Source organism: Natrix helvetica (genome assembly GCF_964273705.1).
Source record: "Natrix helvetica genome assembly, chromosome: 8".
NCBI lineage: Eukaryota > Metazoa > Chordata > Lepidosauria > Squamata > Natricidae > Natrix > Natrix helvetica.
The window spans coordinates 2,420,955-2,447,085 of NC_138559.1; the positions used below are offsets into that span (position 1 = coordinate 2,420,955).

At 45.5% G+C, this 26,131-nt stretch overlaps 2 protein-coding genes across 5 annotated transcripts in view; both read left to right on the forward strand.

Annotated features, from left to right (window-relative positions):
* The window catches only part of KCNIP3 (potassium voltage-gated channel interacting protein 3), an 83,558-nt gene extending 68,488 nt beyond the window's left edge, over positions 1–15,070 (forward strand). For all 3 annotated transcript variants that reach the window (XM_081961046.1, XM_081961048.1, XM_081961047.1), the window contains 7 exons: positions 1,721–1,845; positions 4,288–4,357; positions 6,618–6,688; positions 8,699–8,806; positions 9,621–9,725; positions 11,054–11,116; positions 14,570–15,070. In XM_081961046.1, coding sequence (XP_081817172.1) covers positions 1,721–1,845; positions 4,288–4,357; positions 6,618–6,688; positions 8,699–8,806; positions 9,621–9,725; positions 11,054–11,116; positions 14,570–14,617 — 590 coding nt within the window. In that variant the 3' untranslated portion in view covers positions 14,618–15,070. The remainder of the gene's footprint in view (positions 1–1,720; positions 1,846–4,287; positions 4,358–6,617; positions 6,689–8,698; positions 8,807–9,620; positions 9,726–11,053; positions 11,117–14,569) is intronic.
* A 2,900-nt stretch (positions 15,071–17,970) lies between these two features.
* LOC309396156 (oxaloacetate tautomerase FAHD2A, mitochondrial-like) overlaps positions 17,971–26,131 on the forward strand; it is a 29,411-nt gene continuing 21,250 nt past the window's right edge. The window contains exons 1-2 of one of the 2 annotated variants that reach the window (XM_081961034.1): positions 17,971–18,076; positions 21,747–22,021. In XM_081961034.1, coding sequence (XP_081817160.1) covers positions 21,753–22,021 — 269 coding nt within the window. In that variant the 5' untranslated portion in view covers positions 17,971–18,076; positions 21,747–21,752. Of the gene's footprint in view, positions 18,077–21,746; positions 22,022–22,387; positions 22,527–26,131 lie in introns of those variants that run through there. The other variant, XM_081961035.1, reaches the window with a different exon arrangement.

The window sequence follows — 26,131 nt, forward strand, 5'->3', positions numbered from 1 at the left end:
CCCAGAGGAAATAAAAGAGGAGTGAAGAGGGAGTGGAGTTTGCAGGAGACAATTAGTTCGCTTAATTGGTTTGTGACTCTCCAATAGTTCTTGCCAAGTTTTGCAGATATTGGCCTGGCAGCTCTCCAAGCCAGAGAAGGTCTGTGACTGTAAATCCTCCCTTGAAAGACTTGCTGGAGGTGAATGAGCAGAATTCTATTCTATTCTATTCTATTCTATTCTGTTCTATTCTATTCTATTCTATAGAATGTATCTACACTGAGAGCATCTGCACCAAAGACAAATTCCTTTTGTGTCCAATTACACTTGGCCAATAAAAATTTCTATTCTATTCTATGATAAAAATGTGTTAGCTTGCTAGTTGAGCCCAGTCACTCGGTCCTCCTCTGCAAATCATGATTAAATAAACCGGATCATAGGCACAATGAATAAACCTAGTATTATATTAATGGTCAAGCTGAGATTGAAGATTTTTCCTATTATTTGCTTTATCATATCTTGCCTTTATCAGTCTGAGAAGGAATTCTGAATACGTTATTGGGCTTGACCAGGTGGAAAAATTTAAGATGCGAATCGCAGACTGATGATCAAAGATTCTCTGATTCCGTTCAGGTAGTCCTCGGTTTACGACAACAATTGAGCCCAAAATTTCCTGCCGCTGTTGTTGAGTGATTTGCTGCAGTTGTTAAGATAGTTGTTGTTAAGTGAACCCGGCTTCTCCTTGACTTTGCTTGTGAGAAGGTTGTATGACCCTAGGACACTGTGACCGTCATAAGTTTGAACCAGTTGCCAAGCATCTGAATTTTTTTTGATCAAATTTTTATTTTTTATAGTCTTTATACATATCAGTGCGTGAATGGTGTGGCATCTGGTTATCCTGCATTTCAGTACACATAAACATAATCTTATTACTCCTAAATATTACATTTCATTTCCATTATTTCATATTGTTTATACATGGCTTTTATTATCACCCTTCCTTTCAAAACCTTCTTTCTGTCCTTTTGTATATCTTAACATATTAATATATAATTACTATCATTTCCTCTATTTTCTATCCCCATTTTGACTTTGTCCCCTCTTTCATATCGCTATGATATTCAAAGATGTATTTTTCACCTATTTTGTAAATTCATATTTCCTTAATTAAATCAAAATTTCATCCTTCGTTCTTCCATTATTCAATATCTCCATTTACAGTTTTACTACCAATAACAATCATTGATACATTTAAAGTACTTCTATTCTTGTTCTTTCCATAGTGTGTGTGTGTGTGTGTGTGTGTGTGTGTGTGTGTGTGTGTCTGTGTGTTTTGTCAAAGCACCTGTTATGCCCCAATATGGGAGGGAGCATAGTGCTTCCCTCAGATGCTTTGACAAAACACTTAACCATTCCCCTGGCTCAGCTGATAAGGGAGGAGAGCTTGTGGCTTAGAGGTTAATATAACTGCCTAATATGTAAAAACAGCCCAAATTCGAATCCCAGCAAGGGTATGGCTAGCTGATGAGAGCTAAATATTAGCCTCCCTTCATTTATTTATCAGCAAAAATTATATATATAATGTCACACTCGTAAGTGTGAAAAACGGTTGCTTTTTTCCAATGTCATCGTAACTTCGAATGGTCACTAAATGAATGGTTGTAAGTCCAGGCGTCTCTGTGATCCAAGTGGTGCTTTTTATGTCCAGAGTGGAGCGTAAATGTTTGGCTTCTTTTTACAGACAATGGCGACAGCGAGTTGGAGCTGTCCACCATGCGGCATCAACCGGAAGGCCTAGAACAGCTCCAACTTCTAACCAAATTCACCAAAAAGGAACTGCAGTCGCTCTACAGAGGCTTCAAGAACGTGAGTTGTTTCTTCTCCACCTGCTTCTTTTCTTATTTACAAAAATAATATTTTTTTAAAAAACAGCCGCATCTACAACACACGTCCTCCCTCACCCAGGAGCTCCGCTATTGATTATGGCCAGAATCAGGAATTACACCCGATAAAAGCAAAACTTTGAAACTTCCCCCCGTAGTCCCATTCTCCAATCAGCTCCCTCTCCATCAGTCCGATGACTCCAAACTCCTTCTCAGTTCCCATGGGAAGAAATGGCAACGAGCCATAACATTCCCCCTTATCGCCCCTTCCCTGCTGCTAGAAGAGGGCGTCCTATTTAGGAGCGTTTTCAAGTTGCGCGCATGCATGCAAGCCACGCACGCGATCAGAGTGCATGCATGGAAAGCCGAGTGCATGCGTGGATGGGGGCGCCTGTGAAGCAAAGCGAGCATTTGTGAACTGGTAGGGAAAGCCACCACATCACTGATAGGAGACATGGTGGCTCAGTGGCTAAGACGCTCAGCTTGTTGATCAGAAAGTTCGGTAGTTCAACGGTTCGAATCCCTAGTGCCACGTAACAGAGTGAGCTCCCGTTACTTATCCCAGCTTCTGCCAACCTAGCCGTTCGAAAGCACGTAAAAATGCAAGTAGGAAAATAGGGACCACCTTTGGTGGGAAGGGAACAGCATTCTGTGTGCCTTTGGCATTTAGTCATGCCGGCCACAGGACCATGGAGACGTCTTTGGACAGTGCTGGCTCTTCGGCTTTGAAACGGGGATGAGCACCGCTCCCTAGAGTCGGGAACGACTAGCACAGATGTGCGAGGGGAATATAAATGAATACGACCCCTGTTACGCATGTGCCAGCTTCAGGTCGAGAGGGAACCTCACCATGGTGTCTCCTCAAACTCTTTACCCAACAATTTGTAGCATCTCCTTTGCAAACGAAATGGTGCGGTTCCAGAAATACACTCAGGGAATCTGAGGCTCATTTAACTGCCTCTCAAGATGGTCCCGCTGGCACGGAAAGAGAGGTGGGGGGGAGCTGTTGACTAAGGCTGGGCAGGAAGCCAGGGAGACGTTTGTGAGAACTCCCCCCCCTCCCCCAGCAACCACCTCTGCCTTCTGCAGCATGTATCTTTAATGGCTTTCCTGTAATGCTTGGCTCTTGGCAGCCGCTGTAAAATATGCCACCCGGCCTATCGTTTCTGGCTCACGTCTTGGGGGCAGCCGCAGCCCAGCTCTCCTTGACCAACTGGCACAGCCTTCGCTTTCAAACACAATGCTCCGGGTTCCAACTGACTTCTGAGCATACAGAACTCAGAATAACCGAATTGGAAGGGACCTTGGAGGTCTTCTAGTCCAACCCCCTGCTCCAGCAGGAGAGCCCTACAACAGGGGTGTCCAACTCGATTTCATTGAGGGCCGCATCAGCATTGTGTTTGACCTTGGGAACTGGGTGTGTGTGTGTGTGTGTGTCCGGGGTGGGCGTGGCCAGCTCAATACCACTCCTGTCAAGGGCACCCCTCCCAGGCTCCGTTTTCGGCTGCGACGGCCTCCTGCAGCACTCTGTCATCAAAAATGAAACTCGGGAAAGCCGTGCACACGGCCCTCCCGAGCTCCATATTCGCTGGCAGACGCACCTTGGGCAGGTCCTTCGCTGTTTCTGGGGTGGCCCCGCAGGCCGGATTTAAGCATCCCTTGGGCCGGATCTGCCCCATGGGCCTTGAGTTTGAGACCCTGCCCTGTAGCCTTTCAGACAAATGGCTATCCAGTCTCTTTGTGCAACCCTCCAATGATGGAGCACCCCCAACTGTGCCTCCTTCCAAGGCTCCAGGGAGCCCCAAGACCAGAATCTCTCTTTGATCAGCAGGGTAATTTCAAAGGTGATTTCATTTTAAGTGCATGGGAGTTCTAGCACACCTATTTTATTACTTGCCAGCTGAAACCTGGAAGAGAATTAACCTCACATTATTGTGGGGTTTGTTAGTGAATATTGGGGACACAACATGTGTGATCTTTGGGGCCGCAAGGGAGAGAGCTGGCGTAGCTCCCAAATGGACTACTTCTATCTTAAAAATCACAGTAGATCAACTCTCCAGGGAAAGTGAAGCTGTGGGAAGGAGATCTGGCGGTCTTCAGTCAAGAAAGGAAGGAAGGAAGGAAGGAAGGAAGGAAGGAAGGAAGGAAGGAAGGAAGGAAGGAAGGAAGAAAGGAAGAAAGAAAGAAAGAGGAAGGAAGGAAGGAAGGAAGGAAGAAGAGGAGGGAGAGGGAGAAAGAACAAAAGAAGAAAGAGAGAAAGAAAGGGAGAAAGAAAGAGAGAAAGAAAGGGAACAAGAAAGGGAGAAAGAAAGAAAGAAAGAAAGAAAGAAAGAAAGAAAGAAAGAAAGAAAGAAAGAAAGAAAGAAAGAAAGAAAGAAAGAAATTTGCTCCTTTCAGGCCTAACCTGTGTGTGGTTTGTCTTCAGGAGTGTCCCAGTGGCCTGGTGGATGAAGAGACCTTCAAGCTCATCTATGCCCAATTTTTCCCCCAGGGAGGTGAGTCTGCCATGCATCTCAGCACCTTTTATCCAGCCTTTCTCAACTTTGACCCCTGGAAGATGAGTGGATTTCAACTCCCAGAATTCCCCAGCCAGTTTAGAAAGTGAAGAGCTCAACTCTTAACGTTTAACTTAGGAGTCAGTTAGGGGACTTGCTGGCGTTGTTAAGTTAATAACAGGGTTGTTAAGTGAATCTGGCCTCCCCGTTGACGTTGCTTGTCTCACAAATGGGGATCACACATGACACCAGGACCCTGCAACCGTCCTAAGTACATGCCAGTTGCCAAGAGTCCAACTTTTGATCACATGACCAAGGGGAGGCAGCAATGGTTGTAGGTCAGAGGTGGGTTCCGGATCCTGTTCCAACTGGTATGGTTGGAACGGGCCCGGCAGCATCCACATGAGACTTAGCGCCTCCGCGAGCCTCCACAACGTTCCAGCTGCTCAGCGGAGCATCACGCAGGTGCTGTATGCGCCATGCGCATGTGCAGAAGCGCCAAAGACTTAAAAGATCTCCGGAGCACCGTACCGGAACGGTATCCGGTGCTCTGGGCAGGCTCTGGTACACCCGTACCGGGGCGTACCTCCTGCAACCACCACTGTCGTAGGTGTGAAAATGGTCGTGGTCACTTTTTTCAATGCCATCCTAACTTTGAACAGTCACTAAATGAATGGTTGTAAGTTGAGGCCTACGTGTAATGAAGTCATCCTTGAGACAAGGTTGACTTCCTGTGATTTTGATGCCCCTGTTATGGATCCTTTCCTTGGCAACAGAACCCAAATGCTTGGCCACCATTCTTTCTGGTTTCCCAGCATAGCTTTTATTTCTTGGTCTGCTCAGTTTGGAGCAGAGGGAGGATTCAGCTGGTTCGTCCCGGTTCGCACAAACCGGTGGCAGAAATTTTGCCGGAGAGCCGGTAGTGATGGCTGGCTGGCCACACGCCTGAACCAGTCCCCCTGTCGCCGGCTGCTCACCTCACCCATGCTTTACATGCCGGCTCTCAAAGAGCCCACGGCTGGCCGCAGGCAGCTGAAAAGTCCTCTGGTGGGCAAAAAGGCAGCTGCCATTGCTACCATCTTCTTCGCGCATGCGCAGCCCATTGCCTTGCAAGTATGCTTTGCAAGAATGCAAAAAAGCAGCGGCTGGCTGAGGGCCTCAACCAATAAGGAAGATAAGCAACAAAAGAGGTAGGGGAGAGAAGCAGGGAAAGGTGATGACTAGCAAAGGGAGGATGTGGTTAGATTAGGAAAACTCCTAAAAATGTCCTAGCTTTTCCTGTGGGCATGGCTAGGTCAGGGGTGTCAAGTCCCCACGTTGTCATGGGAGACAGGGAGGGGGAGCACATGCCACGCATACTGTCGGCTGAAGTCGGATCTCCGATTACTGTTGCCGGCTTGGGAGGGGTGCATCTTACAGGGGAATGTGATCTATGACACAGACTGAGGGGAGGGGAGGAACAGGGGTAAAATTCAGAAGAAAAGTCAAAGCACAGGCTTGACTGCAAACAAATCTTGCCTAATGTAGCTCCTAGTAAATCACTGGTTTTGTATTAAAACCTTGGCTCAACAATTATGAATCAATTAGGGCATCTTTAGAAAATTTGATAGGGGGGATGTGACTGAGTGGGCGTAGGCATGAGTGATGTCATGTTGGCCATGCCCACTCAGTCACATGCCCCCCACCTAGCCACGCCCACCGAACTGGTAGCGAAAACTTTTGAATCCCACCACTGGATTGGAGGCCAAAAATGGGGTGCCCAAAACTTTGGGGAGCATGATATCCAATCTGCGCTCAGCCTAATTTCAATGTCAATCTACCCATCTCTGCACAATCCAATATTTTCCAAATTATGTTTTCATCTGGTGAAGTGTTCTCATTATCATAACTTTCTGGTATTTTACCTAACAAAAATATTTCTGGCTTTAAATCTATAGGCTGCTTAGTCATCTTTTCCAAACATGTGATTTATTTTCGTCCAATATTTTCTTGCTTTCATACGTGCCCACCACATAGGATAACAGGTACCAGGAGTCTGATTACATTCCCAACATTTGGCAGACGTATGGTTAAATTTTTTTGCTAATCTTGCCGGTGGCAGATTCCGCCTATAAAACATTTTATAAATCTTATTTCATTCTCTCGTCTTTGATGGCAACCATGTGGTATCCCCCAGGGAGTCCCAGGGAAGGATCCCACAGGGCATAAGGAAGACTTATGGCTGGTAACTCATCTTCTTCTTCTGCCATTTTCTTTGCAGATGCCACCATGTATGCCCACTTCCTGTTCAACGCTTTCGATCTGGACCGGAGCGGAGCCATCCGATTTGAAGTAAGGTGAATTTTCTGTATCTTGGAAGGTTTTGCTCTTTCTAGGTGAGGTGAGGTGCATGCGCCCCAGAAACCTGCTGTAGTAATCTGAGATCCAGGCTTAAGAATCTCATTCAGATCAAGTTTATTATCAGGCATCCTTAATAGCAAAACTTACAGTTGCTTTGGAGAATAGTAGAACAAGAAGCAATGGGTGGAAACTAATCCAGGAGAGAAGCGTGGAACTGAGGAGAAATTTCCTAATGTGAGGACAATTAATCAGTGGAACAACTTCCCTCCAGATGTGAAGAAGATATTGGATAGCCATTTGTCTGAAATGGTATAGGGTTTCCTGTCTGAGCAGGGGGTTGGACTAGAAGACCTCCAAAGTCCCTTCCAACTCTGCTATTGTATTGTATTGTATTGTATTGTATTGTATTGTATTGTATTGTATTGTATTGTATTGTATTGTATAGTTCAGTTGTTAAGATATTTCTGACTTTCCATAATCTGTCCCATCACGTGGTGTAAAAAGATGATGATTTCACTCCCATGCTGAGCGGAGATACAAAACACTCCTATTCCGGTTCACAAAGGCATTTAAAGTGACCGGCTATAAACTTTGCATGCAGGCAAAATGCCCCAATGGCCAATCAGAAACAGAGATGTGATCACATGTCATGAACTACATTTTCCCATAAGGCAGTTTCTGCCTACATTTCCCATGAGGTAGTTTCTTAAAGGAGACAGTTCTTAATTCCTACACTAGCTATCGTATTTTTCAGAGAATAAGACACACCTTTTTTCCTCAAAAAAGAGACTGAAAATCTGGATGCATTTTATACACTGAATACAGCATTTTTTGCCTCCTGAAGCCCTGCCCCCTTCACCAAAATGAGTCTGGGCAACTGAATGGAGCCAGCAGAGTCTTTTAATGGCTGGATGCCCTTCCTGTCGCCAATGTGGAGTTTTGTTTAGCAGATAGCAGTATATTATCATTTTGCAGAGAGAAATATATGCCTCTACCAAGGATTGAACTCACAGCCTCCTGATTGTGAGGCGAGAGCGCCACCTCTAGCCCACCGCACCACTCTGCATGGTTAAAGATATACTCCGAAAATCTCTAAGGAGAAACTGTCTTAGCCCTCTTCCTCCCAATCAGACTATCTAAACTTTCTCTGTCTCTTGTTCCTCTGCAATGCAACCCCTCCCTCCTGGGAATCCAGATTACAGTCCACTACAGAGGTGCATCCATGCATGTTGTGCAAATGATCCAGCGTGTTTAAAACAATGTGCTGATGTGTGTGTACCTTGTCAGGCTCTCCATGAGGCTGGCAGGAAGGAAGAAAGTTAAGATGGCAGACAAGATCGGAGCTCTTCCCCTCATTTGCATTAAAAAAACCCACATTTTTCTGAAAAACACATTTTTAACCTGGTGGGAAAGATGCAAAATGCAGCAATTTCAGATGGAGGTGTACAAGTTTGCCCTTTCAAATTTGCCCTTTCAAATCCTCCTAGTTGTCCCGAAGCCGTGAGGTAACTTGATAAATAAAGCAATTACGCCCGTTGAAAAATCACAGACAATAAACTGTGCACTGATTCGTTGCAGCCTTTTGGACAGAAGCGCGTCCAACCAAAACTGGGTGTGAGAAGCAGGGACACGAAATTCTGAATCTAAAATTAGAAGCCAAAAAAAGAGCGCACATTAAGGCTGCAAGTGGACGATGAATGGTCCCTCCCATAGGGAAGAATGATTTTAATTGATTGTGGTGCTAGCAACGTGAGACAGCTAGAATGTTGGGGGGAGGGGGAGTTAAATTTTGGGATTTGCCACACTATTCTCAGTTCTGGCTCTGCATTACCGCGATGCCTTTGGGTCCTGATAAGACCTTTCTCAACAAACGGAGCCAAGGATCATTTTGACGTAGAGATGTAAGCGTTGGCAGGCCTGGCACCGAATGTCCCCTCTTGCCAGGCTCACAGGCTGTGACTGATCTCCCCCCCCCCCTCTCTCTGTTGTTGCCTTGAACAGGACTTTGTCATTGGCCTCTCCATTTTGCTACGTGGCACAGTGCATGAGAAGCTCAGCTGGGCTTTTAACCTCTATGACATCAACAAGGACGGCTACATCACCAAGGAGGTACTCGCTAAATCCTATTTTGATACCCAAGTGGAGCTGGCAGCCGATTCGGACAGTGAGGAGGTTGGGGAGGAAGATGGGCCAGTCCTGGAGTCAGGGGAAGGCTCTGATGAGGGCTCTGTGTTGGAGGCAGAGAGGGGGCCAGGGCCATACGACAGTTATCAGCTGCCTTCAGAGTCAGACATCAGTGGGGCAGAAGAACAGCTGGAGTCTGTTCCCAGTGTGTGCATGCGCAGAGCTGCCAGACAAAGGGAACAGCTAAAGAACAGGGGTCGACTTGGGAGTAAGGTCACAGGTGGAGGATGAATGGCCCCTCCCAGAAGAAATAAAAAGAGGAGTGACAGGGGAGTGGAGTTGGCAGGAGACAATTAGTTCGCTTAATTGGTCGTGACTCTCCGAGACTCCTTGCCAAGTTCTGCAGAGATCGGCCTGGCAGCTCTCCAAGCCAGAGAAGGTCTGTGACTGTAAATCCTCCCTCGAAAGACTTTGCTGGGTGCGAATGAGCAGAATTCACAGTCAATTAATAAAAAGGGTTTTTGTCGGGACAAGGAGTGTGCTTCATGCTCTTGGGAAGCCTCGGTCAGAACATTTCTTCAAAGTTTCAGAACAATTAATCAACAGAATGGCTTGCCTCCAGACCTTGTGGGTGTTCCAACACTTTAAGATGCTATTGGACAGCCATTTGTCTGAAATGGTATAGGGTTTCCCGCTTGAGCAGGGGGTTGGACTAGTTGACCTCCAAGGTCCCTTCCAACTCTGTTATTATGTAACGTTGATGTGCTGCTGTTAAAGCTTTCTTCTCCTTGTTTGGCAGGAGATGTTGGCCATCATGAAATCCATCTATGACATGATGGGTCGCTACACCTACCCGATCCTGCGGGAAGATGCTCCTTTCGAGCAGGTGGAAAAGTTCTTCCAGGTAAAATGAAAGAAGCGGACTCGGTCCATCGTCAGAAAGTGTTAGAAAGTTCCGACTGACAAACCCAGCCAAAGAAAGCACAGTCGAGGCCATCCAGTCTCTGAATGCAAAACTTTATTGAGTACATCATTTTGCCACTGATGAAGGCAAAACCAGCTCTACCTAATTCCCATACGAACCCACATAATGATTAGTGGCTCCTTGGAGTTGCTTTCCTCAATCCCGACCAGGGGGAGGATTCAGCCGGTTCAGACTGTTTTGGGCAAACCGGTAGCTCCGATGATCAGCTGAGAGCGAACTGGTTCGCTCCAACAATTGGGTGGGCTTTACTTAGCAATATCCTCTCAGCTGATTTGTGTGGCAGAGTGGATTCCTGCTCCTCAGCTGTGTTACTCCCCAAGAAGTAACATGGAAGGTAAGTCTTGGTAAAACTGCGCATATGCGTGCAGCGTGCATCAGGTGCGGGTGCATGAGAAGTGCACATGTGCGTGACAGTGGTGGGTTGCTCTTACCGTCGCTACCAGTATGCTGTTCACAGGGCCATGGATCCTGTTTGTGCATGTGCACTGCCCACGCATGCACAATCCACTGCCCCTGCGACACCCAGCTGCTTGTTGGGGCTCACGCAGGCGCCGCGCGCTGTTGGTTTGTGCGCAATTGGCTGGTTGCTTTAAAAACAGGTATAGAACGCAGGCAGGTGGGTGGGCCAAATGAGCCACTATACCGGTACGCTATCAGCTGCTCCCAGCTACTACCGGTACGGCCGTACCGTACCAGACCTGCAGGAACCCACCACTGGTGCATGAGAAACGCACAGTCACCGATACAGTTGTTTAAATCGGCAGGATCCAACCACTGATCCTGACCCTTCCATTTCCCAGAATTCCCTGGCCCAGCCACTGCAGAGGATTGTGGGAGCTGGAATTGACTCAAATGGCCTAGTTAAGTGATTTTCTTCTTACATTTATTTGCTGTCCATCTCGCTGTGAGGCTGACTGAACAATAATATTCCTGGTTTTCTTAGTGGGTGGGAAACTATCCTTCAAGTGCAGGAATGGAACAGCCAAAAGCAATTCATGGCGTTTCCCAACCTTGGCAATTTTGAGGTATGTGGACTTCAACTCCCAGAATTCCCCATAGCTGTCTGGGGAATTCTGAGATTTGGAGTGCACATATCTTAAAGTTGCCAAGGTTGAGAAACGCTGCCGTAGGAAGTCTAACCAGTCCAGTCCAATTCAGTGGGGATGGCATCCTCTTTTTGGAACTAAGATTCAGTGCATCCTCGGATGGGCAGCTTCCACTCAAAAATGACACATCTTGTCTTGCAGAAAATGGACACGAATCAGGATGGCGTAGTCACCATCGAAGAGTTCTTAGAGACATGTCAGAAGGTGGGTTTCAGCAGAATTCTTTAACTCAGAATAGGATTTTTTTTTAAAGTTGAAAACTTTGTTGGTGTTGTTATTGGTGTTCTGACCTAAGCTTCCCCCCAAAGCACGAGGCAGAGTCCTGGTCCCAACAAAACCCCTTTTATTAAACGAATGTGAATTCCTCTCATTCACATTCAGCCAAGGCCTGGCAAACAGTCTTTCAAAGGAATATTTACAACTACAGACCTTATCCAACTTGGAAAGCTGCCATGTAAATATTTTCCAAACGAGGTGCTGTGCAAGGAAAGGCTGGGCAGAGTCTCTGAGATTCACAGACAGATCTTCACACTCAGAACGAATCTGATGACCAAATGAATGAATTGTTTCCTGCAAAAGCCCCCTCCCCTTTCACTCCTCTTTTATTTCCTATTGGAAGGGCCCATCACCTTCCACCTGTGGCCTTACTCCCGAGTCGGCCCTTATTCGTTAGCTGTTCCCTTCTCCTGGCAGCTGTGCACATGCTCACACTGGGAACAGGCTCCAGCTGTTCTTCTGCCCCACTGATGTCTGACTCCGAAGGCACCTGATCACTACCAGACGGTCTCGGCCCCGTCTCTGCCTCCGATGCAGAGCCCTCGTCCGAACCTTCCCCAGACTCTAGGACTGGCCCATGTTCCTCCCCAACCTCCTCACTGTCTGACTCTGCTGACAGACCACAACAGGTGGTGCAAAGTGCAAGACATTATTTTAACTCTTTTTTCTTTTCATGTGACAATTGAAGAGCCCTTGTTCATCTACATCTCAACTGTTACATTATCTAGAGTTTTCCCAGCAGAGGGCAATTCTTATTTTAGCTGCTAAAGTGAAGGAGATAATAATAAGTTGCTTATTTTTACGTTTGGGAGTTGGTCCTATAAATAAATGCAACAAACTTGACTCTAAGCAAAGGGCAGAAGATCTAATTCTGCTCTCTCCACCTGCTGCCTACAATTTGGCCTCTGGCTGTACAGGTGATTCTCAATTTACAACCAGCTGGTTTGAAGTTACGACAGACTTTTAAAAAATGTCCTTGGAAGTTCCAATTGCCCATAACTTGCATTTACGACTCATTGCAGCATCTGCAGTCATATGACTGTGAAGTTGGGGTATTTTTTTGACTTGGAAGTTTGAATGTCAGGGTTCCAAGTAATACACCCATAGCAAACAGAACTCTGAGGCAAGCAGTTTCCTCAAAGAACATGCTTATTGGATGCACCATATTGGCACAAGTTGGTGAAAACCGACTCTGGAGGTTCCCGCAGTTTTCACCTAATTAAAAGTAAAAGTTTCTCCCCTTTTTCCAAACAATCAGCCACATGGTCCAATCAAGGTGCTCTCTGGTTGCTTGGAAACTTCACTCCTCCTCTCTTCAGCCACCGGTAGGAATGTCCTTGGTTCTCAGGGGAAAGTATTTTGTTTTGGCTACAAAACCCCAGCTATCTCTATTCCCTCCTCCCTATCCTTCATCTCCAATGTGGCAACACTGACACCTCCAAGATGGCCTCAGAGTTGACACTGAACTGTTCTGGGGATTGTGCAATGAAGGATCTTTGGCTAAAAGGATGACGGGTTAATCCTATTATGTCCTGTTCTTAAAATTTGAGTGGAGGATAATGTAAATTTTAATCCCATCATTGGAGGTGAAGGTCTTTTGTTCGTGAATAGACTGGTCCAAACTTTCGTAATGGGCACAAAATATCTGCTGGGGCCACAGGTGGGATTCAGCCGGATCGCACCATTTCGGGCGAACCAGGTGCTAATTTGCATCTGGTTTGCCAAACTGGTTGTTGCAAAGACGGCTGGGCCCGCCCCGCCCACCCCTCCCCTTTCCTCCCAGGAGTCTCCATGCAGCCTCCTCATCGTGCCAGGTAAGTCCAAGCCCTGCGCAGAGCCTGGGGAGGGCGAAAAACGGGCCTACTGGAAGTTCCGGAAGCCCGGAAACGGGCCCATTTCTGGCCTCCAGAGGGCCTCCGGAGCCAGGGGGAGGACGTTTCCGCCCTCCCAGAGGCTGGAGGAAAGTCCCCGGAATCTGGGGGGGGGAGGGTGACCCCCCTGTGAGTAGGCCATGCCCTCAGGGCCATGCCTATCCAGCAACCCGGCAGAGAACCGGTTGCGAAAGTTTTTCAGTTACACCCCTGGCTGGGGTCTATTAAGAAAAACGGAGTCTGCTTTCTGTCTTTTAAGAGCATGTATTGCCATTTCTCCCTTTGGGGAAATATAATATAAATATAATATAATATATACTGCACCTTTTTCCCCTCATAAAAGAGGCTGAAAATCTGGGTGCATCTTATACACTGAATACAGCATATTTTGCCTCCTGAAACCCCTCCGCCTTCACCAAAATGACCATGCACAGCCTTTAGGAGGCTTCCAGAGTGCTTCTGGGGGCTGGGGAGCGAAGAAAGGAGCGGAAAATGGGCCGATTTTTGCTCAATTTCCCCACCCCCAGTCCCCAGAGCACTCTATAAGCCTCTTAAAGGCTATGCATGCCCTTTTTTTTTGGACAAAAAACGCCAATTTTTGCGAAAAACAGATTTATTTTGCTCATTTTTGCCCCCCCTCTTCCCCAGGAGTACTCTACAAGCCTCCTAAAGGCTATTCATGCCCTTTTTAAAAACAAAAACAAAAACGGTCCCTTTTTCACAAAAAAACAGGCCATTTTTTGGAAGGTCTGCAGAGTGCAAAAACTTTTTTTTAAAAAATTTGCCTCTTGAAAACCTTGGTGTGTCTTATACTCCGGTGCGTCTTGTATTCCAAAAAATACGGTAATATTCTGCCTCTTTTAATATCCCCCCAATATCTCATTCTTTGGGGGGGGAGCGGGTCAGCTTCGCACAATAGAAAATTGCTCTCCTAAAGCTGTGAGCCCGAAGGGAGGCGATCTTTCTCCATCTCAACCTCTGTTCTTGCCTTGTCTTTCGTATCCTGCCCCATACATCCCTGCGACCAATCCGCTCTCACAGAGAGGGACTCCTCCGGGTGCCGTCCACTAGGCAGTGCCAGCGGGCGACGCCCAGGAGTAGGGCCTTCTCTGTGATGGGCCCAGCCCTCTGGAATGACCTCCCCCCAGATATCAGGATAACAACGGATCTCCGCTCCTTCCGTTCAAAACTCAAGACCCACCTGTTCCAACTAGCCGGCCTGGCTTAATCAGAACTTCTAACCTCCCTGGCAATTTTAAACTGTACATTTAAATCTTTTGGGTATTTTAATTGTTTTAATTGTATTAATTTTATTGTTATTTGTTTTAACTTTGTGGCTTTTACTTTTTGTATTGTTAATTGTTGATGTATTTACCTCCTCCATGCCACATGCTTTTATATTTGATTGTACGTCGCCCCGAGTCCCTTCGCGGAGAGGGCGCGACTGATAAATTGAATCAAATAAATAAATAAATAAAATTTTCTCTCTTTGCCTCTCTGCCTTTTTTAGGATGAGAACATCATGAATTCCATGCAGCTGTTTGAAAATGTCATTTAGGATTGCTCAGGTTCCTGCCTGTTTGTTTTTCCCCTGACCCACCTGCCTCCTTGGCCTGCACTTACGTAGACGGAGCCCTCCGTCTGTCTTGTGAAGCACACGTCTTTCGGGGAAACCCACCAAAAACTCTTTTTATATCTTGACAATGGAAACCGGGGTGAAGACGCTAAGGCATGCGGCTTGCTTACAAAACTCCTTGGATTCTCAGGACGGGAGCATTGAGGAAGAGGAGGGAGGAGGGAGGGAAAGGGTTGGTGGAGGGGGGGGGATCGGGGATGTGTCTCGGCATGTCTTCTTGGCTCAGGGAGAGAGATTTCCAGCAGTAAGGCAGGAGATTTTTTTTTAAAAAAGCAACAACACAGTAAAAGATTGTCCTGCTCCTCATTTATTGAACTGTAATCCTCAAACATCCAACATTTCATGACTTGAAGAAAATAATTAAATTTTTCCTCTACAAGGTTTGGTTTTTGGGAACTTCTGTTTCTTCGGTAGATTTCTCCAGAGTTTGGGAAGGACTGAATGTCGGTGTTGTCGTCCACCGGTGGCCTGCGGAGCTGCCAGAAGAGTCAGACAGTGAGGAGGTTGGGGAGGAAGATGGGCCAGTCCTGGAGTCTGGGGAAGGCTCGGAAGAGGGCTCTGCGGTGGAGGCAGAGTAGGGGGCAGGGTCGTCTGGGAGTTATGCGCTGCCTCCGGAGCCTCCAGAGCCTGACATCAGCGAGGCAGAGGAACAAGGGGAGCCTGTTCCCAGTGCATGCATGCACAGAGCTGCCAGAAAGCAAGAACAGTTAAGACAAAAGGGGCGACTCGGGAGTAAGGCTTGGAGGTGATTGGCCCCTCCCATAAGACATAAAAGAGGAGCAAACGGATGTGAATCTTTGTAGGAAGCAACTTTGTTTGTTCTAGTCGGTTTAAACTCTGAAGCTCTGTTTGACTCTGTGCTCTGTGTGGCCTTGCAAAGCTAATTGCCAATTAGGTCTTTGGCAGCGTTTCAAGGGAGATAAAGGTGGGTGCTTATCAGTCTTATTCCGAAAGACTGTGGCAGACTGTGGCGTACTCTTTACAAACTATTTGTGACTCATTACAGGCTGTGAATGAACATAAACGTGGCTAGAGGTGGAGCGCTCATCTCACAATCAGGAGGCTGTGAATGCGATCCTAGGTAGTGGCAGATATTTCTCTCTCTGGGCACAATGAAACTATATGTGCTTCAAACTGCATTGGCGATAGGAAGGGCATCCGGCCAGTAAGGTGCCCCGACTCCACACTGCAAGGGATTATGGGGTCGTTAAATGACAAGAAGAAGAATGGAAGCAACTGAATGATCTACAAAAAACCCTGCAGAGATGACCCCAAGACCTCTCTGGCTAGGTTCACATGTGAGCATGGGATACAATCGGTTGCTTGTGGCTCAGCCTGTTGCATGAGAAGAATAGAATGGAAGAGAAGAGAAGAAAATAGATATTGGAAAGAAGAAGAGAAGAGAAGAGATAGTGGAAAGAAGAGAATACTTTATTGTCATTTTGAATGGACACTAATTGGCATACATTAAAAATGAAATTCCGTTGCATGCAGCTCTTAAAGGATCACCACCTCTAATTTTACACTGCATAAACATGACCAGATAAATAAATAAATACATACAAAAGTATGTATATACCCGCATATATTATATGACACAGAGGAACCACACAGTCAGCCTAGTTTGGTCATCTAAACACGGCCACTGTGTGCTGTCAGACGGAGTTTGTGATCGCATGAATGCAGCCCAAGTGAGCTAGGCACCGTTTTGCACAAACACGGGTGTGTTCCTTTGCAATTGCTTGCCACGAACTCATTCAGACGTTCTTCCAGAGGCAGTTAGAGCCACTCATAAAGACCATGGGGGAAGCGGAAAGAATTTTAACAGACACAGATTTTCTGCTTCTTTTTAAATATAAAATCTCGTTTTATATTTAATTTGATTTTATACTGTGAGAAATGGTGTAGGGTCTCCAGCTTGGGCAGGGGGTTGGGCTAGATGACCTACAAGGTCCCTTTCAACTCCGTTCATCTACTATAACATGGGTGTCGTTGGTTGAAGAAAGAGGAGGATGCCGGGAATTGGAGTTTTTTTAAAAAAAATCTTGCTGGGCGGAACTTCAGAAAGCATTACGCATGCGTTATTATGATGACGGTGCTCACGTCACGTGACCGTAGAGATAGAAATATTAGAGTTCTCCCCGAGTCAGTTATAAAACTTGGACAGTAACTGCAGTTACAAGATACACAATAACCCACATATAGAGAGAAAAGATAGGAGGCAGAGTATCTTTTCCTGCGTGCTTTATTTTCTGAAAATTGTAGCTTGACAAAATAAATAAAATAAAATAAAATATAATAGGTGTTCCGTTGGGAATCCTGAGCTTCAGGTGTTTACTGAGCTTTGTCAGCGGCCACCAGAGGGCGCCAAAGAGTCTCGTGACTAGCAGGATCGCAACCACAGCACGTACATTGGGCAACTTTTAAGACTTGCGGACTTCAATTCCCAGAATTCCTGAACTGAAAAGTTGGAAAAAGTCCCCAAATATTAAAGTTGCCGTAGTTGTCCATTCCTGATGTAGAAGGACCTTTTTTTGGTCACCGTTTTACACCCTCTTTAAATGCCATGCTAATTAAAGTGTTAATTTTTAAACCTTTTTATTAAAATGCAGAAGCTATTTTAAAATAATTGAACTTGGAATTCAGATATGGATCAGCTAATGCAGCATGATGGGATGTAGCGGTTGGTTTTTGTATAAAAACTGTGTTGGTGGATGTTTTCACTGAACTTGTTTTGTTCTGTTGTGAGTTTCCTTCTTTTGTTGCCTTTGATATTTGTTTAACCATTTCCTGAAATCTCTACATACTTTTTAATCTGTTATTTTTAAGTTTCAAAATAAAAAGCAGGGCTTTTGTTTATCTATCTATCATCTATCATCTATCTATCTATCTATCTATCTATCTATCTATCTATCTATCTATCTATCTATCTATCTATCTATCATCTATCTATCAATCAATTTCTATCAATCTCTCTCTCTTCATCTCTCTCTATATCTCTCCATCTCTCTGCTCTCTCTATCTCTCCATCTATCTACATCTCTCTCTTTCCATCTATCTATCTCCATCTCTCTCTCTATTTCTCCATCTCTCTCTCTCGATATATGTACATATATATAAAGATTTGGGGTTGGCCTAGTTGGATTAGTGGGAGCTGTTCCCGGAAACTGCAAAAAAACAACAACAAGGCAGGTCCCCTCTAACATTTCCTATCTCCCGAATCCCACTCGCTTCGAGCGTCTCCAATGGGAGCGCTCTCTCCGCCGGACGTGCCGCGGGGATGCCTGGGAGGTGTAGTCCTCCTGGCTCTTTAAGGGTGATGCGGCATTGCTCGTGGGCGTCGTTCTGCCGCCGCTTCTCCTCCTGCCCGACGGCTCGAAGGTACGTGGGCGGCGGCGGTGCACGGGCCCCCGGTCTCCTCCCTTGCTGGGGTGCATGCAGCCTCTCCCCCAGATATTGCAAGCTGCAGAAATGGGGCAGGTCCGGGGCTGCTGCAATAAAGCCAAACGGGGAGGGGTGTCCAAACTTGAGAACTTGAAGACTGGTGGACTTCAACTCCCAGAATCCCCAGCCAGCAAGGGGAGTTGAAGTCCACCAGTCTTCAAGTTCCCAAGTTTGGACACCCCTCCCCGTGTTAGGGGAAATTGGGGTTTAACAGCCCCCCCACCCCCCACCTTCCAAAGGGGCTTTTTAAAAAAAAATTGTTTTCAATAAACAAAAACACACACAAAAAAGAATCATCCTTCATCACATCCTGTCGAAAGCCTGTCGATTGGTTACAAACAGTTTTCGTGCGTGTCTATCATAATTACATATATTTCCTTCCCATTGAATAGTATATTTTACATCAAAAATCTTCATGTATTTTACTGTCAATACACCACCATTCTCATTTAGCTAAAATTATTTAAACATGCTTTTATCTGATATCATTTGCATTCAAAAACATAACCACCCACTGGCATTCATCAGCAATCTCAACAAACCTCCTGTAACATTATATCTTATAACATATTCTAAAAGAAAAAATCAATTAATAAAATATCTAAGCATTCCCCCCCTTCTCCCCCCCCAATTCACCATTTAAAGCTTTTATACAATTGCTTTTACCAATGCCCACACATATAAATATCATTAAACATTATCCGTTAACATTTCTTTGGTTATTATTGTTACTAATTAAGAATTACTTATTATGTATATCACATTTCCTGTCATCCGGCCCAAGACGTCTTACATTTTTATACATAATAAACAAGGATTTGTTAATAAGATTTATAAGTCTTTTTCCCAGGTCCCAATTTGCAATTTATATCAGATGGCTTTTACTAGTCAAAATCATTATTTCATTACTATTATCATTATTATTATAGATAACTAAGGATTATTTACTGTTTATGTCACCTCTCCTCTCGTTAGACCCAAGAAAAATTTACTTCTTTATAACAAAATCTAAACAAAAGTTTATTGTTAACATTCATAAAAAAAAATTTCCCCCCAGGTCCCAATTTGCTATTTATATCCAAATTGTTTTAACTGATTAGAGTTATTATTTCATTGTTATTGTCATAATGTATTACTTTTTAAAGAATAAACATTTAAAAACAATCTAAAAACAATCTAAAAAATATTAAGGTTCCTACCTATTAATCACCAAACCTTAATTAAACTTTTTATCATCAACATTCATTATCAACCTGTATCTTTCCAGTAAAAAAAGAATCTTGTCTCTTTTGCCAGTTGTTGTGTCAATCTTCTTATTAATTCCTTTATAAGGTTTTTATAAACTTCTCTCCGCACTTTTTTGCTTGAAAGATCTCTCAAAAAACCTCGTTGCCCTTGAACTGGTATTAAGATTAGCATGTCCTTGATTAAACGTATTTCTGAAACAGTTTCTCTTCTTAGTTCCATCATCATCACTTCCCCCCCCCCTCTGTATCTTGAAAAAAGGAATAGAGCTCCTGCATATCAAATTCACTTTTCCATATTCACTTCTTTCCATTTTTACCTAGGTTTGCTTCATCATTAAATTCATCTGTTATCTTATCCTTATCTTCTTCATCTTCATTAATTTTTTTATTTTTTTGGACTCCAACTCCATCATCCTTTATTGTAGGAGATAGTAGTCTATCCAACTTCTTATCAAATCTCTCAGATCTTTCCGATAACTTTTGAATTTCAATCAACAAATCTTGAAGACTCAGTATTCCCTCATTTGAAGATTGGTACATGTTTCCAAATGAAAAAAAGCAGGGAGAAAAAAAAGAATTTCCTTCCCTTGCCAAGAGTGTTTTAAAAACAAAGGCACCTGTAAAAACAACCGTACCCTGGACCTTATCAAATCGCACAGATAAGCTGCAAAGCTCTCCGTTACAGCGCGTCAGTGAAATCGGAGACAGAGAGAGCAAATGATACATTGTTTCAAAGAGAGAAAAAACACCAAGTTCTAAGTTCCGAATGGCAGATTCAATTCTTCTCCTATTTATCTCAAGCTTATGGAAAACAATAATCTTTAAAAGTCTTTAATGAAAATTAATGAGAAGTAGCAAGAAGAATTATTAGAATAAAAAAGGTTTTAGTTCCAGCCCACAGATAAGGCAGCAGAAAATAGGAGGAAAAAAAAAACAGTTTGTTCACTTACGAAGAGAAACAAAAAGCGTTACAGTCACTTTAATCCACAAAACATCGTTAACAGGAAAAAAAAGAAATAAAAACTTTCCAAGGCAGTCCAATAAAGATAAATTCCGCCGCTTTATTCTTTGCTTAAAGGACTAATTTATCTTTGGGCAATCATTCTCAAAGAAAAAAGCCTCACCAAATGGACTCACTTTCAGCTGCCTTCTTTCGAGCCGTCTCCAACTTTGTCAGCACGGGGCTGTCTGTTTATCGCCAGCTTGGAGCGCTTCCCTTGGGTCAACCAGCAAGGCTTTGTCTCCCTGTTCGCCGTCTCTTCGGGACGGCTTAGGTCCGTTTGGACCATGTGGCGATAAAAGTATCAACGGCAGTCTCGGACAGTCGAGACCACACATTGTCACGTCGCGACGTTGGCTCTTCTTCCCCAAAGGGGCTTTTTTTCAAGAGGCCACTGAACTTTCTTGGGTTTTTTTCTTTTGAAAACGTTTCGCTTCTCATCCAAGAAGCTTCTTCAGCTCTGACTGGATGGTGAGGAATGGAAGGATTGATACTCCTTGCAGGCAGCTGGTCATTTGCATCCTTTTTAGAGGGTCCTTGAGGCCACTTGGAGGTTTACTTGTGTCCTCAGGGTCACCTGAGTGGTGCAAATGGTTCCTGCCTTCTGCAATTTTTCCTCTGGAAATGCATTCCTACTCCCACACCATTCCAAGGGTCTTCATCCCAAATTGGATAGCTAAAAGTCTGTAGAGATTCTCCATCATCCAGGCCATGCTTGTCCCAAAGGTGCTTTTTCAGGAGGCAACTGGTCTTACTTGTTTTTTCTTTTGACGACGTTTCACTTCTCATCCCAGAAGCTTTTTCGGCTCTGACTGGATGACGGGGAACGGAAGGATTGATTCTCCTTGCAGACAGCTGGTCATTTGCAACATTTTAGAGGGTCCTTGAAGCACTTGGAGACTTTCAGCTATACAATTTGAGATGGACACCCGTGTGGGAATAGGAATGCATTTCCAGAGGAAAAGTTGCAGACTACAGAAACCATTTGCATCACTCAGGTGACCCTGAGGACACAGATAAACCTCAAAGTGACCTCAACGACTCTCTAAAAAGGATGCAAACGACCAGCTGCCTGCAAGGAGTATCAGTCCTTCCATCCCCCACCATCCAGTCAGAGCTGAAGAAGCTTCTTGGATGAGAAGCGAAACATCTTCAAAAGAAAAAACAAAGTCCAGTTGCCTCCTGAAAAAGCACTTTTGGGACAACCAGGGCCTGGATGACTTGGAATCTCTGCAGAGGTTGGTCTGGAGGCTGCTTGAGATTCTGAAGCAAAGAGAAGGTGCCTTCTTGAGGACAGGGGGTTGGAGGGCCAGGAGACTGCAGGCCACCTTCTAAGAGCCTCCCGTTGCCTTTCTCCTAGGTTTGGATGCCGTATCCACTCTCAAGGGTCTTACCCGTGGGCTTCAGTCTGAGCTGGCCTTGGAAGATCTCGGGGTGCAGGAGAATTTCCCAACTGCGTGGAGCTATGAGGCTGGTTCAGTTCCAGGCCAAGGGGCCAAGCACTGAGCCCCAGATTGGGCTGGAGGAAAGAGATGGTGGAGATCTGGTGGACCTCAACGCTTTTGACCCATCCTTGCCCAGGACCATGCGGGCATTCCTGGAGGCAGGAGAGGTAGCACTTGCAGTGGCCAGAAGGTACGTGTGAGCGGAGCTGCTGGCTGCTCCAGAGGAGAAGCAAGAGATGGAGAACATAGCAGGGGTGAAATCCACTAGGTTCTGACAGGTTCTGGAGCACCGGTAGCGGAAATTTTGAGTAGTTCAGAGAACCGGTAGTGGAAATTTTGAGTAGTTCAGAGAACCGGCAGCGGAAATTTTGAGTAGTTTGGTGAACCGGTAGCGGAAATTTTGAGTAGTTCGGAGAACTGGTAGTGGAAATTTTGAGTAGTTCAGAGAATTGGTAGCGGAAATTTTGAGTAGTTCGGAGAACCGGTAGCGGAAATTTTGAGTAGTTCGGAGAACTGGTAGCGGAAATTTTGAGTAGTTCGGAGAACTGGTAGTGGCCGAGCACTGAGCCCCAGATTGGGCTGGAGGAAAGAGATGGTGGAGATATGGTGGACCTCAACGCTTTTGATCCATCCTTGCCCAGGACCATGCGGGCATTCCTGGAGGCAGGAGAGGTAGCACTTGCGGTGGCCAGAAGGTATGTGTGAGCGGAGCTGCTGGCTGCTCCAGAAGAGAAGCAAGAGATGGAGAACATAGCAGGGGTGAAATCCACTAGGTTCTGACAGGTTCTGGAGCACCGGTAGCGGAAATTTTGAGTAGTTCAGAGAACCGGTAGCGGAAATTTTGACTAGTTTGGAGAATCAGTAGCGGAAACTTTGAGTAGTTCAGAGAACCGGTAGTGGACATTTTGTGTAGTTCGGAGAACCGGTAGCAGAAATTTTGAGTAGTTCGGAGAACTGGTAGTAGAAATTTTGAGTAGTTCAGAGAACCAGTAGCGGAAATTTTGAGTAGTTCAGAGAACCGGTAGCGGAAATTTTGAGTAGTTCAGAGAACCGGTAGCAGAAATTGTGACTAGTTTGGAGAATCAGTAGCGTAAACTTTGAGTAGTTCAGAGAACCGGTAGTGGACATTTTGTGTAGTTCGGAGAACCGGTAGCGGAAATTTTGAGTAGTTCAGAGAACTGGTAGAACCAATAGCGGAAATTTTGAGTAGTTCAGAGAACCGGTAGCGGAAATTTTGACTAGTTCAGAGAATCAGTAGCGGAAATTTTGAGTAGTTCAGAAAAACGGTAGCAGAAATTTTGAGTAGTTCAGAGAACCGGTAGCGGAAATTTTGAGTAGTTCAGAGAACCAGTAGCGGAAATTTTGAGTAGTTCAGAGAACTGGTAGCGGAAATTTTGAGTAGTTCGGAGAACCGGTAGCGGAAATTTTGAGTAGTTCGGAGAACCGGTAGCGGAAATTTTGAGTAGTTCAGAGAACCGGTAGCGGAAATTTTGAGTAGTTCAGAGAACTGGTAGCGGAAATTTTGTGTAGTTCGGAGAACCGGTAGCGGAAATTTTGAGTAGTTCGGAGAACCGGTAGCGGAAATTTTGAGTAGTTCAGAGAACTGGTAGTGGAAATTGTGTGTAGTTCGGAGAACCGGTAGCGGAAATTTTGAGTAGTTCGGAGAACCGGTAGCGGAAATTTTGAGTAGTTCAGAGAACCGGTAGCGGAAATTTTGACTAGTTTGGAGAATCAGTAGCGGAAATTTTGAGTAGTTCAGAGAACCAGTAGCGGAAATCTTGAGTAGTTCGGAGAACCGGTAGTGGAAATTTTGTGTAGTTCAGAGAACCGGTAGTGGAAATTTTGAGTAGTTCGGAGAACTGGTAGAACCAGTAGCGGAAATTTTGAGTAGTTCAGAGAACCGGTAGCGGAAATTTTGAGTAGTTCAGAGAACCGGTAGCGGAAATTTTGAGTAGTTCGGAGAACTGGTAGTGGAAATTTTGAGTAGTTCAGAGAACCAGTAGCGGAAATTTTGAGTAGTTCAGAGAACCGATAGTGGAACTTTTGAGTAGTTCGGAGAACCGGTAGTGGAAATTTTAAGTAGTTCGGAGAACAGGTAGTGGAAATTTTGAGTAGTTCAGAGAACTGGTAGCGGAAATTTTGAGTAGTTCAGAGAACCGGTAGCGGAAATTTTGAGTAGTTCAGAGAACCGGTAGCGGAAATTTTGAGTAGTTCGGAGAACTGGTAGCGGAAATTTTGAGTAGTTCAGAGAACCGGTAGCGGAAATTTTGAGTAGTTCGGAGAACTGGTAGTGGAAATTTTGAGTAGTTCAGAGAACTAGTAGCGGAAATTTTGAGTAGTTCAGAGAACCGATAGTGGAACTTTTGAGTAGTTCGGAGAACCGGTAGTGGAAATTTTAAGTAGTTCGGAGAACTGGTAGTGGAAATTTTGAGTAGTTCAGAGAACCGGTAGCGGAAATTTTGAGTAGTTCAGAGAACCGATAGTGGAACTTTTGAGTAGTTCGGAGAACCGGTAGTGGAAATTTTGAGTAGTTCGGAGAACCGGTAGTGGAAATTTTGAGTAGTTCAGAGAACCGGTAGCGGAAATTTTGAGTAGTTCAGAGAACCGGTAGTGGAACTTTTGAGTAGTTCGGAGAACCGGTAGCGGAAATTTTGAGTAGTTCGGAGAACTGGTAGCGGAAATTTTGAGTAGTTCAGAGAACTGATAGCGGAAATTTTGAGTAGTTCAGAGAACCAGTAGTGGAACTTTTGAGTAGTTCGGAGAACCGGTAGCGGAAATTTTGAGTAGTTCGGAGAACCGGTAGCGGAAATTTTGAGTAGTTCGGAGAACTGGTAGTGGAAATTTTGAGTACCGTGTTTTCCCGAAAATACGACAGGGGCTCTCCCGGGGCACTGCCGCTGGCCACCGGCCGCCGCCGCCCTGCTCCGAGCATAACTTCCAAACTCCAAAAGTCGGTGCCGAGTCTTCCAGCATCGCCCACTCTAGGAGTGCTTTCTAGGGTGGGCCGGCTGCCGGACAGAAAGTCTTCCAGACAAAGAGTCTTCCAGCAGCCGCCGCTGGCAGGCAGCAGTGGCCAGCGGCAGTGCCCTGGGAGAGCTGCGCAAGGGCTTGGTGAGGCTGCGGGTGGAACCCCTCATGGTTGCTTCGCCCCTGAGGCTGTGCCCCGCTCTTCGGGAGCCAGTTCACAAGGGAGCAGCTGCCTGGCAAGTCTCCCCTCCGGCCAGGCAGAATGTCACTCCCCAACCTGAAGGAGGCAAGCAACGTGAGCGCTCCCCCCGGCTCCTGCGACTTGGCGCTTTCAGGATAACGCTAGGTCAGTGAGCGGTGCTCTACCTGGCTGGAGGGGGGGGGGTTGTCCAGGGGGTTTATTTTTGGGGGTGGGCTTATATTTTTTCCCATGCGAAAAATGTGGCAAGGCTTTAGTTTCGGGACAGGTCGTATTTTTGGGGAAACACGGTAGTTCAGAGAACTGGTAGTAGAAATTTTGAATAGTTTGGAGAACCAATAGTGGAAATTTTGAGTAGTTCGGAGAACCGGCAATGCCACCTGTGGCTGGCCCCAGAGTGGGGAGGGAATGGGGATTTTGCAGTATCCTTCCCCTGGAATGGGGTGGGAATGGAGATTTTGCAGTTTCCTTCCCCTGCCACGCCCACCAAACCGCTCCCACCAAGCCACGCCCACAGAACCGATAGTAAAAAAAAAAAATTCACTACTGGAACAGAGTTCTGGGTTGCAAGGCTGCTGGGGCTTTTTAAGTGGGCTGGGATGGAGCATTAGCCTGGAGAAAAGAGAAGGGAAGGGAAGGTAGGAAGAAGAAACTTCTCTGTGGGACGAATTTATATTTTACCGACAAAGAAATAAAGGGGGGCTAGTCTATTTCAAGCTTTTAGCTCTTGTCAGCGAGCCCGACCCTTCTGGGATTCGAACCTGGGCTCCTTCAAATCTCAGAATGCGTATGGCTAGCTGAAGAGAGCTAAATAGCTTGAAATAGATCTACACTAGTCTCCCTTTACTTCTTTGCCAGTGAAACATAAATTCAACATGAAAATAGTTTGTCGCAAAAGCAAATGCCTGCAAAGGTTCCTGGAGTGGGCCTCAAAGGCAAAAGCAGAAGCAGGAGGCTCCATCCCATAATTGGGCAGACCAGGTTGCCCTGATAGACCGGTCCCACCAGAAAAAAAAACAGCCCACTTAATCTCTCCCCTGGTATAGCCAACAAAGTGAGGAGAGCCCGTGGCTTAGAGGTTAATACATCTACCGTATTTTTCAGAGCATAAGACGCACCCATCGCCCCCGCCCC